The sequence below is a fragment of the Psammomys obesus genome, unplaced genomic scaffold, assembly GCF_907164565.1.
Source record: "Psammomys obesus unplaced genomic scaffold, mPsaObe1.curated_primary_1811, whole genome shotgun sequence".
Classification (NCBI taxonomy): Eukaryota; Metazoa; Chordata; class Mammalia; order Rodentia; family Muridae; genus Psammomys; species Psammomys obesus.
The window spans coordinates 1,070,105-1,081,907 of NW_026596039.1; the positions used below are offsets into that span (position 1 = coordinate 1,070,105).

An 11,803-nucleotide genomic window follows, 5' to 3' on the forward strand; every position below is an offset into this window, starting at 1 on the left:
TCTCAAACTGTGAGAAATAAATTTGTTGTTTATAAGCCACTCAGTTTATGTTATTTTTCGATAGCAGCCCAAACAGACTAAGTGCCTTTATAAAGATTTAAATTCACCTCAGGGAGAGCTAAGCAAAAGTGATCATATCCCAACTATAAGAAGATAAAAATAAGCATAACTGTCAAGAGATATTTATTACTAAAAATAAAAGCAACTGAAGTTTACCCAAGGGTACACTGTCAGCACAGGAATATCCACAATGAAATGTGTTTGTATCTTCCCTGCTTCTCGGCTGCTGCCTTCTTCCGTAGAGCAAGTTTTAGTTTAAATTTAAAACTCATGATGATGAAAAGGAGGTGGGCTCTACCCCTTTCCTGTTCAATCTGAAGACTGAATTGGGCTACACTGTGATGGAGACTTCAGGTGCTGCAGGTCAGTATCTACCAAGGGTTCATGTGTCAAGAACTCTGGCTGGTAAGATGACACAAAGGCTTCATGCTGAAGCTCAGGTAGGTCCAGAGATCCTGGAAATAAAACAATTTCTTAATTGCACCATTATCTGCGAATCTCAGGACTGTTTTGCTGGGATACATACACAGCCTTTTAATTTCCTACACTTGTACACGTCAACCCTGTTTTGCCCTTGGTTGTTAAGATAGGTATTTACTGTAACAATGAAAATAGATAAGTAGATGTAGTGATCTGTAACACACACAAGTACTGCATGACCTTAATATTCCTGAGCTGCTGATCACTTTCCACTTATGGGAAATGACCCAAGCAACATAGGTAAGGCCAAAGCCACTACCACCTTTGACTTCACCTTAAGTTTTATTCCCTGCACAGCAACCCCTCCCAGATTATATTTGTTCTCACTTAAGTTACAGAACAAGACACTGAAGTTTCTTGGCAAGTTCTGTGAGAAACATGGGAGCTCCTGGCAGGCTTCAATCTCCCTTACTCCGCACACTCTATGGCTGTTTCAGTGAAGAATGCTATTTACTGCCCAGCAATGTCTCATGAGGATACAGTAGTCTAAAGATGGTCAGTTCAAACCAGAAAGGCAAGGTTAAAAAGATACCTGGCAGAATGGAATCATCATGGTCATCATCAAATGTCTGTGTCTGAAAGGCTTCAAGGCTCATAGACGCATCGTTCTCCGGCAGTTCCTGGGACAGCTGCCCCTTCCTGGGTTTGCATGAATCAAATTTCACCCACTGGTAACTGTGGACCAAGGGGCATCATTCTTAACAGCTGTCTGTTAGTTCATAATAACCCTTTCTACCAAAGGGCTCAAGTTATTTTTTCATTAGGTCTTTCCTGCTATACCTAAAAAATCAGCTGAGAAAAACAACCCAAGCACACTTGAGCAGACAAGCCTCTGATGACAGGCAACAGTGTTCTGCAGTGCACGCAGAAAATAGCACAAACTGAGCAGCCTGAACCTGAGATTTCAAAATACTCCACATTTTGAGTAGCCCTGAAAAGTCATAGATGGGAATTTCCATACCCTAAATGGGATGGTCACAGTTAAAATGAAGATGCACTAATACTACATAAAAACTGTATCCAGGGTATATGTATAATCTGTATAGGAAACAACTGATTTCCTGGAACTATCTGAAGACAAGGCTGGCCTTGAATTCAGAGATCCACCTGCCTCTGCCTCCTGAGTGTGGGAATTAAAGGTGTGCACTACCATGCCTGGGCTACCATATAAAGTATTGAAAACCCCAAACCAATAAGTCACATCTCAGTCACTTCTCATGGCAAGCATTCTGAGTAAGGATCAACCTGGCATGTAGCACACCTGTCTGGGTAGATAAGTGGGTCAATGTTCTGGTGCAGAGAAGCAAGCACACCTTTGACACAGAAATGCATATGCCAACAAAGCAGTAACTTCCAGTGTAGGACGCTGGCTAGCTGGCAGGTGAGTGACTACCAATGTAATGGGTTTGCTTTCACTTACTTGACACAGTTTTGAGCGTCTGGACAACTCTGTATCAGGTTGTGGATGGTTGGATGAGAAAACCCGAAGAAATCAGCACCACATGAGAATGGGTTAGGCTGCAGCTTCCCCCTACACAGAAGAGAGAACTTTAACTTGAAAGCTAAGGAGGAGATGGAGCCAGGCTTAAGAGCGGAATGGCAGCATGAACAGATGTTTTATTTAAGCTTTCCTAATGTAATGATGGCTAGCCTCTTAGGAGTCTGGAGGATATAGGTTTCTATAAAGCAAGAGCTCCCTAAGCACTGGGAGAGAAGATACCAGCTGCAGCAATAGTGATCCTTTCGGTGTGTCTTCAAACTTACGTTGTAGCACTGATGGCCCTGAGCAGTTCTTCATAACAAGCATCTGCAGAGGATCCGACGATGGTGTTGTGGGGGTCATCTTCAGGAACGATTTCAAACTGAGAACAGAGAACAATGAGGTCAATTTGCCAGGGTGGAGAAGTAGAGTTATATGATCCCTGCACTATTCCCAGTCTCCAGAGATGAGGCTGCTGCACAGCGCACTAGGGGATGGGCATAAACGGCTCTTAAAATGCTCCTAGGAACTCAAACCCACATAAGGAGGAAATCGCGAGGCTCGATTCCCTATGTCTTGCTTGACTTTTGGTCAGTGGTCGGCACTGAACTGCTCCCACCTTTCTATCTTCCTACAGCCCTAAGTCCCAATACAAATGGTACTTTAGAAAAATGGCATTCCTGTTCCACGTTATCCTCTGTTTCTCTGGGAAACACAAGAGTACCTGGAAATACCCTGGGCCAAAGGGTACATTACCAATTTTCACCATGTATTTGTTTTTCTTCACTGGATATATGTAAACGAAGTTACTTAATGTTGGGAAAAATCAAGCTGAATTTTTATCATAAATCACATTAATACTTAAAAATAGAATCTTGTTTGATTAGTGACCTAAGAATATATATATTTTTAATTCTACTGAGACCCTGATTGGATATGCATTGTATTTACAGATGTTCAAAATATGGTACACTGCACAATGCTAAGTTTTTCTATTAGCATACTTTGAGAAGCACCACGGTATGGTTGAGATGATGTCACACAGCAGCTCTGTCTGTCAGAGTGCCAAGAGTGATGCAGTTTCCCACAGTTAGGAGGTTCAGAATCTCCTTCTAATCAAGGGTCCTTACCTTGCCTCCAGCTCAGTTTTCTTGATTGGTAGCTTTATCAGAAAGTGAACCAAGGAACTCTGAAATGCCTGTTTTTGTCCTTGTATCTTAAGGTGAAGCAAGAATATACCAAATAATCTTCCCTGTATGCACTTGAACTTAACCTAAGCCTGACATAGTTATGTGTGATAGAAGTACTGTGGCTTAAGGAAAAGGTATCACCTGGAGAATTAAATAGATTTGTGTCCCAGATCAAACACTCAGAAGTGCAGATCTCTCAGGGCTAGCCAGTTTCTCTGCATCTTGGTGTACAAGTGGTGACTGCAGAGTATCTTACAGCAGTGTCAGAATAAGTAACATAGCTAAAAAAAAACCAAGGAAATCAGAGGTTCTCAAAACAGGAAAAACAGAACAAATAAAGGAAAATAATGGTAATGGAGTGAGTACCTGAGGCTGTACTCCACCATCCTTGATCTGACAGGTGTATAGGCACTTCTGGTCTGGGCACTTCATGCTGGAGTACACTCGAGTACTGCAGTAGCCCACAGGATAGATGGCACTCTCATCATGGAAGCCAGGTCGGTTGGTGACAATCTACAAAAGATTCCCCACGTTTGAGTTCAGGTAAGGTAGAAGCCCAGTTTACTATGGTAGCCTTTAAAGCAACTTTGGGGCAGCAAAGAGTGACAAACAGAGAAAGTATCAGCTGTGAGCAGATAAAACTGACCTGGTTTTATAGGGACTAGAGATTTTCTGGGGTTGGTATGGATCAGCAAGGGGGTGCTGCCAGTGGGAACAGGGAAAGCTCAACCCCACTCCCATGGCTCTGATTACCCTATCTATATGCTGGTCTCACTCACCTCCCCCAGGCTATATACTGTTAGACCCCCTAGTCCGATGGGGAACACAGGCCGTCCTGAGGAATCCAGGGCAATGGGCCGGACCAGCTTGCGAGCACCTCCCTCCATTTTCTTTTTCTTGGATGTTTTCTTCAGAACTGAAATGCAAATCTGGGGTCACTCACTTTACATCCCAGTGCCAAAGAGAAATTAACATGCGAATGGTAAAGGCAGAAAGCCAATCTTCGTTTGTACAGATGCTTTTTAAAATGGGATTTTATACTGTGAGTCCACGGTAAGTTGAAAATACTGTATATTAATTCATATAATAGACCTAACTGAACATCATGGCAGCAGAGTACACTGTGGAGTGTCAAGTGTCTCCATGAGTGCTAGTCTGTCTAGGAGCTATGCTTGAAGGCATTAGGTAATGTCAAGAGTATCACCCTGCATATCACTATCCGAAGAAAAGACCAAAATTGCAAGTCCAATTTTTATTGAACATACCCTGCTTTTATAACATGGTAAAGCTGAGAAAATCAAGTTGAACCATTCACTGCTGGTGAGGTACCATCTCTATTCACTAAATAGCCACACGGGCCTTTCCCACCAAGCCCAAGTATCTAACTTGCCTACTAACAGTAACCAACTTTATAATATGCCATAATCTTAAACTTTTAAGTTCTCTTTAACTGTAGTACAACCATGAGTTCCTGAGCAGTGTGTTCATAAGGCCACTGAGCCCATTTCCCTGCCTCAAGGAAAGACTGCAGTGAATGCAGTACGGAGAGCAGAGGCCTCAGCCAGCTTATCCTCACCTGTCAGGTCCAACCTCAATCTTTCCAAAGTGGCTCCAAGAAGACACTTGCTTCTCGAGGGACTTTAGGGAATGCTCTGAAACACACATGGCCACCTGTGTCTACCAGTTAGTTCTATCAGGTCTTTGTCATTAGGAGAGCCACTGAAGCAACTGCGACACTATCTTCTTAAAATACCTTCCAGTTTGTTGTTCTCTTTGCCCTTTTCTTTCTTCTCCTTTTTGGATTTCTTCCCAAATGGTTCCTCGGTCCCTGTACTGGGCCCAGCTCCCTGGATCGTTCCCACAGAGCTGGCTGAAGCATAAGCCAGGGGCAAGCTAGAGCTGTGGGAAGGAGCTGCAGCCTGTGGTTCCCCTTCAGTGAGAGCATGAAGCTGGAGGAGCTTCTTCAGCAAGAATCTGAGGATGGAAGAGAATGTGAGGAGAGACATCAAGTTCTTTTTTTTTTTTCCTCAATTCAATATTTAAGTAGCAGGAAGTATAAACTTATATACATGGATTATCATGCTCAAACAATAAAGTTCTTATTGGAACCTGGAGACAATGAAACCCTGGAGGATAATCAGTACTTGAAGAAATCAGGAAACAGCTAGAGCCTCTCTTGCACCTGCAGGGATCTTCTACTTTCAGGGTGGAAGGCCTGAGGTGTCTGAAGGGTATTCACATGAATTAGAGGTATTCACATACCCACTGTAGTTTGCACAGGGAAGATCAGACCATTGAATATTTGTGGAATGAGAAGCAGTGTTTTATAATCCTTGTTTTTCATAACTGGGAAGTTATAGTAAGATTGCTTATTACATATAGAAAGAAGGCTTTGTCAGAAAGATGAGAGGAAGAATACTGCTGCTATCAGAGTCCAAAAATCTTGGGTGGGAAACACCAAACAGGTTCAGAGTTCTGTATTGCTTTTGTTATGCCCAAGTCTCACAGACCCCAAAGACCACCAAGGAGCTGATTCTGATGCAAACACTGTAGGGTCTTTTTTATTACAAGCTCAAGCTTGGGCCTACACCCTCACTGACACAGCGGTTGAGTGTAGAGCCCCGAGCTCAGGGGTAGGAGGGTTTATATTTAAGGTTATAGCAAGGTTTGGGAAATTCCAGTTAGGCAGTTTTATGATTGGTATTTAACAAATATTGAGTGTCTGGAGGAAATTGTTTGCACAGAGGGCCAATTGTTTTACTCATCCTATTGAAAAGAATACATGGATAAGTTCCAGGTATTCACTGATTAGCCATTGCTAGGGGTGATGATTAAATATTACTGGGTTTTCTCCAGGCTATTCCCTGAGTAGGGGATTCTACTGTCGTCTTTCTGGAATTGGTGACCTATGGCCTAGTTCCTGGGACTGGTGGCTTTTGGGGTGAGAGAGGTCAGGCCTGGTTCTTTCACCTCAAGTGGTCAATGTGTAAAAATCCAATATAGAAAAAATATCAATCACCATAATAAGTCTCAATTAATATCCATGTCAATCATCAATAATAATAATAACAGCAACAGCAAACTGAAGTTGGCTTACCTTCTTTCTTCTTTTGCTTTAAGAAATTTTTCCTCAAGGCGAGCAATTTCATCACAAATGGCAGCATTTTCCTTTAAGGAAAAAAAAAAAAGACTATAATCACATAACATAAATTTAAAAATTGAAGCTATTTCCTGAGAACAAGATCTGTATCTCAAACTAAAACACCCTCTGTACTGCAGGATAAAAAGAAGTGCTATTTTACTCTGCACATACCCTACTAAGATGTCTGTACAGGACAGGCGCTGTGGAGATGGCTCAGCAGGGAAAGGTGCCTGCTATGCAAGCATGCCAACTTCAGTTTGATGCCCAGAACTCAAGGTGGAAAATGAAACTGATTCCTAACAGTTATCTGCTAAGCTCTACCTGTGCTCGGTGGCACACATACCATTAATAATAATTACGGAAAAGTGTTTGGGTTCTACTACAGTCAGAGTAATTATGTAATTTTTTATGCAACGAAGGGACGCCACTGGATGAACACAGAACAATATGGTACACCAGGATTTGCATACCTTTGGCAAATCAAGGAATGTGATTACTCCAGTTAGTGTAGCCTTTGGCAGAGAAAAGGATATACTACTTGGACTTAATTTATACCACTATAAAACAGCCTTGACCTTGGCAAAGACAGTCTAACCTAGAGTATCATACAGAACAATACCTTAGAAAAAAATGGATGAAAAGAATATTAAATATTGTGTTTAAAATTAATTATTTATTTGTATATATCCAAGTATCACCATTCTTTACTGATGACTCAGTCTGTCTTAAAACCAATTCTGAATGAAATGCCCTTTTGGGTGTTTCACAGGTGGAATTTCAAATTCATAAGATCTTCGTGTACTTAAAAGAAAAACATCCTTAAATAACATATTTGAAGCACCGGGCAACTCTAACATGAACTGACAACAGGGAACAGTAAATAAAGTGTTGCGTTACTGACTTGCTCTTATTTTATCCAACACACATACAAGTGTTGAATATTTTAGGAACGACAAACGTGAAGGCAAAACTTTCTCTGATGCATCGACGAAGACCTAATTATGTTTAACTGAAAATTTTGTAGAAAAAAAAAATGAGCTAAACTACTGATTCAGATGTGTGAGGGCATTTGGACTATTTCCAAGCACTGAGGTGAATGGTTAAGTCAGAACAGTCTGGTTATAAGACTAACTGACTTAGACCCTAATATGTTTTGGTTGGTAAAGCAGTTGATTCACTAAATCCTTCCCTACAATTAAGGCAGAAAATTAAGAAAATTAAGGCGATAAACTTGGGCGGTAGCTGCTTCCTCAGGTGAGATCCATTTCAGTACCGGGTGGAGAGAAGGCAGAAACACCTAGGAGCCTGTGTTCTCGCCTCGAAAGATACTTAATACTTAGTTCATCTGGAAACTGAACTGTAGGAAAAAGGTTAAGGGCTAAAGTTTACTGGCGGAGAACTTCGCAGTCCTCGTTTACAGGAGTAGATGGGACCAGAGGCGTAAGTTAGCCAAGGATATGCGACTAATAAGGAGGTAACTAACGCTGGACTGGTTAACTGTTTTCCTGGAAGAGGAACAGTCGGGGAAAACGCTCCCAAGGGAGGGAGCGGCTGAGCGCAGACTCACAAACACTGTGGCCTTGGCCGCTCTGCGCAGCCTCAGGTACTTCAGCCGGTACTTTTCGTTCTGGCTCTTCCGCGGGAACTTTTTCATCCTGGCTTTGCTGGACAGCGGGGTGCGCGGCTCGGAAGGCGGGCCACCCAGCAAGCTCATGATCCGGCCCCAGCTCAGGAGCCTCGGGCCGCGGGAGCCACGGAGCGGAGGCTCTCCGCGCACTCCCAGTCAGCTCCCGAGGGCTGCCCCACCGGAAGTTGCGCAAGAGCGCTGCCACGTGTAACTTCCGGGTGGGCGAGCGGTTGGACGAGCGGTGGGCCGGCGGTGGACTAACGGTGGACTCGGCGGAGGGGTGTGGCTCAGGGCGGCAGGGCGGTGCCGAGGCCGGAAAATTCTGGTTCTACCCGGGTGTTAAGAGTGCGAAACAGCGGAAGTACAAAATCAAAGTCCTATACAGACGTTTTGGGTGTAGCTATTGTCTGGACCGTGCGATTCCACCTCTTGATTTCCCCAGTCGCTCAGAGCCGGCCTTTCTGGGTTTTAGGAGACTTTGAATACTAGCTAGTGCGGGAACTCAGCTTTCCGTTTATGCTACTCAAGCAAGTGGTTTTTAGCTGCCATAGGAAAGTAAGACCCTGATTGTCTCAAAACTTAGCATCTAATTAACAGTTTAAATAAAATGTAGGCACAAGGTCAGCGGTCAGTCCTTTTGGAATGAAACCAATAGTGTTTCAAGTACACATACCCTATTTAAAAAGAAAGTGTCTGTGTGTGTGTGTGTGTGTGTGTGTGTGTGTGTTGAGACAGGGTTTCTCTGTGAGGCCCTGGATGTTCTGTACTCGCTCTGTAAACCCGGCTGGTCTCTAACAGAGATCCTTCTGTCTCTGCCTCCCTTTGTGGGATCAAAGACGAGCACCACTTCCCCGGTTATACCCCCTGTCTTTAATATTTAATATTTATAACTAAGTTAAGTTGAAGATAGAAAATTTTTACGGTGCAAGATTGTGAACAGCAGGCTTACATCCTTTTTTTCTTTTCTTTCTCTGTGTAGCCTGGAATCGTTGGCTACAAACTCACAAGGACTCTCGGGAAGCCCACCTGGGTCTGCCTCCCTGAGTGCTGAGATTAAAGGCTAGTGTCACCATCCCTGGCTCTTAGATTCTTTTAGTAGTGTCACAAACTGAGTCTCTTGCTCACAGTTTTGTTTTTTTCTCTCTCTCTCAGAACAATATAAGTAATTAGATGGGTGGGATTTTCAGGCTAGTGTGCTGATAACAAAAGATAATTACTGTTAAATTTTCAAAATCTAGACATTGAAGGTTGTACATGAAAATTAAGGATGTTATGTAATTAATATGTTCTCTGAATAACTAGACAACAATCTAATACTTATAAAAATAACTTAGAATTCAGTAAGTGATCCAGGTATTTCATCTCAGAAAACTGTAAAAATAGGCGCAGTCCTGACAAAATGGAACACAGAAAAAGCTTGTAGATACTCTTCTATGACTGCCCATGTGGCAAGTTGCTTTTGTTGACTTGGTTGGGTCTTCACAAATGCACCTCAGGCAGTCCTGTAGATACAGTTTTGGGAGCTGTCAGAATTATGGTAGCTTATAAAATAAACTGTTTTTGAAAATATATACTGAAATATTATCTTGGAACCTGAAAGCATTTGTGGTAATGGACGTTGACTTTCTTAATAAAAACCACTCCTTTTAATTGCCTGATTTGCTGTCTGTGTTTTGTTCTCATAGACTTTGAGATCTACCTGACTTTATTTGTATTAATCTTCTTCATGTGTCGTGTCTACTGAGGAGGGTAGTCCCAGCCTCTGTTTTAGGCTACAGGCTGTTTCGGCCAATAGACTTCAGTGGAACATTCACAAACATTGTTTCTTCTTCATCAGAGACTTTCTCTTTTACAATTAAAGCACTTTTCTGCAAATTTTATAAATTAAGATATTATTTTATTGGTTGGCTTTGAAAAACTGGGTCCTTACTGGCCTCAAACTGTGTAGGGGAAGATGACCCTGAACTCCCAGATCCTCCTGTTTTACCTCCCCAATACTGGGACTACAGGCATAGGCAACCATGTCCACCTTGGGGAGTTTATTTTTTAAATCCATGAGTTAGGGTCTAAATCAGTGGTAGAACACTTGCCTAGTTAGTTGAAAGGCCCTGGGTTTGATTTCTAGCACTCCAAAATGAATGAATGAATGAATGAATGAATGAATGAATGAATGAATGAATAACAGGACCCACATTCAGATCCCAGAAACTCACATGTGCATACCTCTCGTCTAGATAGACACATAACAAATCTTTGAAAAAAAACTAAAGAAACCCATTTTTCTGAGTTTGAGCCTGTTCATGTTAAACCTTTTTTGTTTGTTTTGTTTTCAAGACAGGCTGTGTAACAACTCTGGCTATCCTGGACTCCATTTGTAGACCAGGCTGGCCTTGAACTCACAGATACTCACCTGCCTCTGTCTCCCCATGTGCTGGCATCACAGGCATATACCTCCATGTCTGGCTAGCATTGTTTTCTTATTTTTTTTCTTGGTGTGTATGTGGTGTACTTATGTGCTTCTGAGTGTGGGGGTGCATTCATCTATGTAGGTGCATATGGAGGCCATGGATCGACTTCCAGATGCCTTCCTCAGTTGCTTTTCCAACTTATTTTTTGAGACTCTTTTTTTTCCCTCACTAAGTCTGGAGCCTATTTTGGTTAGACTAGAACACTGAGTCGAAGGAACCTGCCTGTCTTTGCTCCCCAGTACTTGTGGTTGTAGATGAGCCATGCCACACCCAGCTTTTTAGGTGGGTGGTATGGATCTGAAATCAGCATCCAATACCTGCACATTAAGTACTGTAACCTGTTAGCTACTGCCTCAGTCCTGTAAGCACAGTTTAAATGTCTTATAACGATTTCGGCTATGGCCATATTGACTTCTGCACAATTATTCCTGTGTTGTTTGACTTTTTTGGTCAGTTCATGCAACATACCTCTTTGTGTCAAAGTCTTTTGATGTTGTGTTCCAAATTATGAGATGCTACTGACCAACTTATGAAGGATTAGTACCTACTATGATACAACTGTTAGAAAACTTAATTCAAGAAGGAAGACAATAAATAGGCAATATTGGTGTAATTTAAAAGTATATTTCTGAGGTAGAGTTTGCTTGGTATGGCAACAACCATACCAGCAACTAAGGAAGGAGGTAGTTGAAGTAAGTACTCCTGGGCACCCTAAAGTAGAAGTTGTTGATACAGTACAGGACAGAGAAGGGCACCCCGGAAGCAGAGACTTCACCTCCAAACCCTTAGCATTGTAAAAAGTTTGGGTGCTACAAGTAGCTGCTTACAGTGAAAGCTGTGTGCAGGTGTTATGGGGTCTTCTTGTCTTGTGAAAGGAAAGAATTCGGTCTAGAGACATAGAGTTTAAGTAGAAGTTTATTTAGCAATGCAAAGCAGGCACTGTGAAGAGAGATTCAAGTGGGTTGTCCAATGGTGTGTATATGTGGACAGTAGCCCAGAGGATTCTATGTTGTGGATTTTAAAGGTATCAGAGATCAGTTGCATCTTCATGGAGTAAGGTGATCTGTTTTCCCCCCAAATTATGGTAGATCAGATTTCCTTTTTGGGGGGGCATTTCTTCCCATGATCCTCTAGAAAGATCCATGTCAGTGCTGGATTGGAGGGCTGGCGACAGAAGGACAGTGACAGTGAAGGAGGAAGGGAAGGAGGAGGAGGAAGTGATAGTAGAGGCGGTGTTATCAGAACCACAATGTAAATGTTATCATAATGAAGCTGAGGTTTTTTGAGGACAGAGATCCTTTGCTGGTGAACGTGTGGCAAAGTGCCCTGTGTCTTGGCTTTTGATATCACAGGAAC

General features: G+C 42.4%; 1 protein-coding gene across 2 annotated transcripts; it reads right to left on the bottom strand.

The window, feature by feature from the left end:
* Window positions 1-166: 166 nt before the first annotated feature.
* Tbrg1 (transforming growth factor beta regulator 1) lies at window positions 167-8,181 on the bottom strand. Of its 2 annotated transcripts, none has more exons than XM_055621737.1 (9): window positions 7,920-8,181; window positions 6,308-6,378; window positions 4,964-5,184; window positions 3,990-4,126; window positions 3,577-3,723; window positions 2,305-2,402; window positions 1,961-2,071; window positions 1,073-1,179; window positions 167-515 (listed from the first exon to the last, which is right to left on the bottom strand). In XM_055621737.1, exons 1-9 carry the CDS (start codon window positions 8,064-8,066, stop codon window positions 370-372), a joined length of 1,185 nt encoding a protein of 394 aa, XP_055477712.1. In that variant the 5' UTR covers window positions 8,067-8,181; the 3' UTR covers window positions 167-369. The 2 variants fall into 2 exon arrangements, with proteins under 2 accessions (XP_055477712.1, XP_055477711.1); XM_055621736.1 differs by having other exon boundaries at window positions 1,073-1,215; window positions 7,920-8,180.
* Between the last annotated feature and the right edge of the window lie 3,622 nt (window positions 8,182-11,803).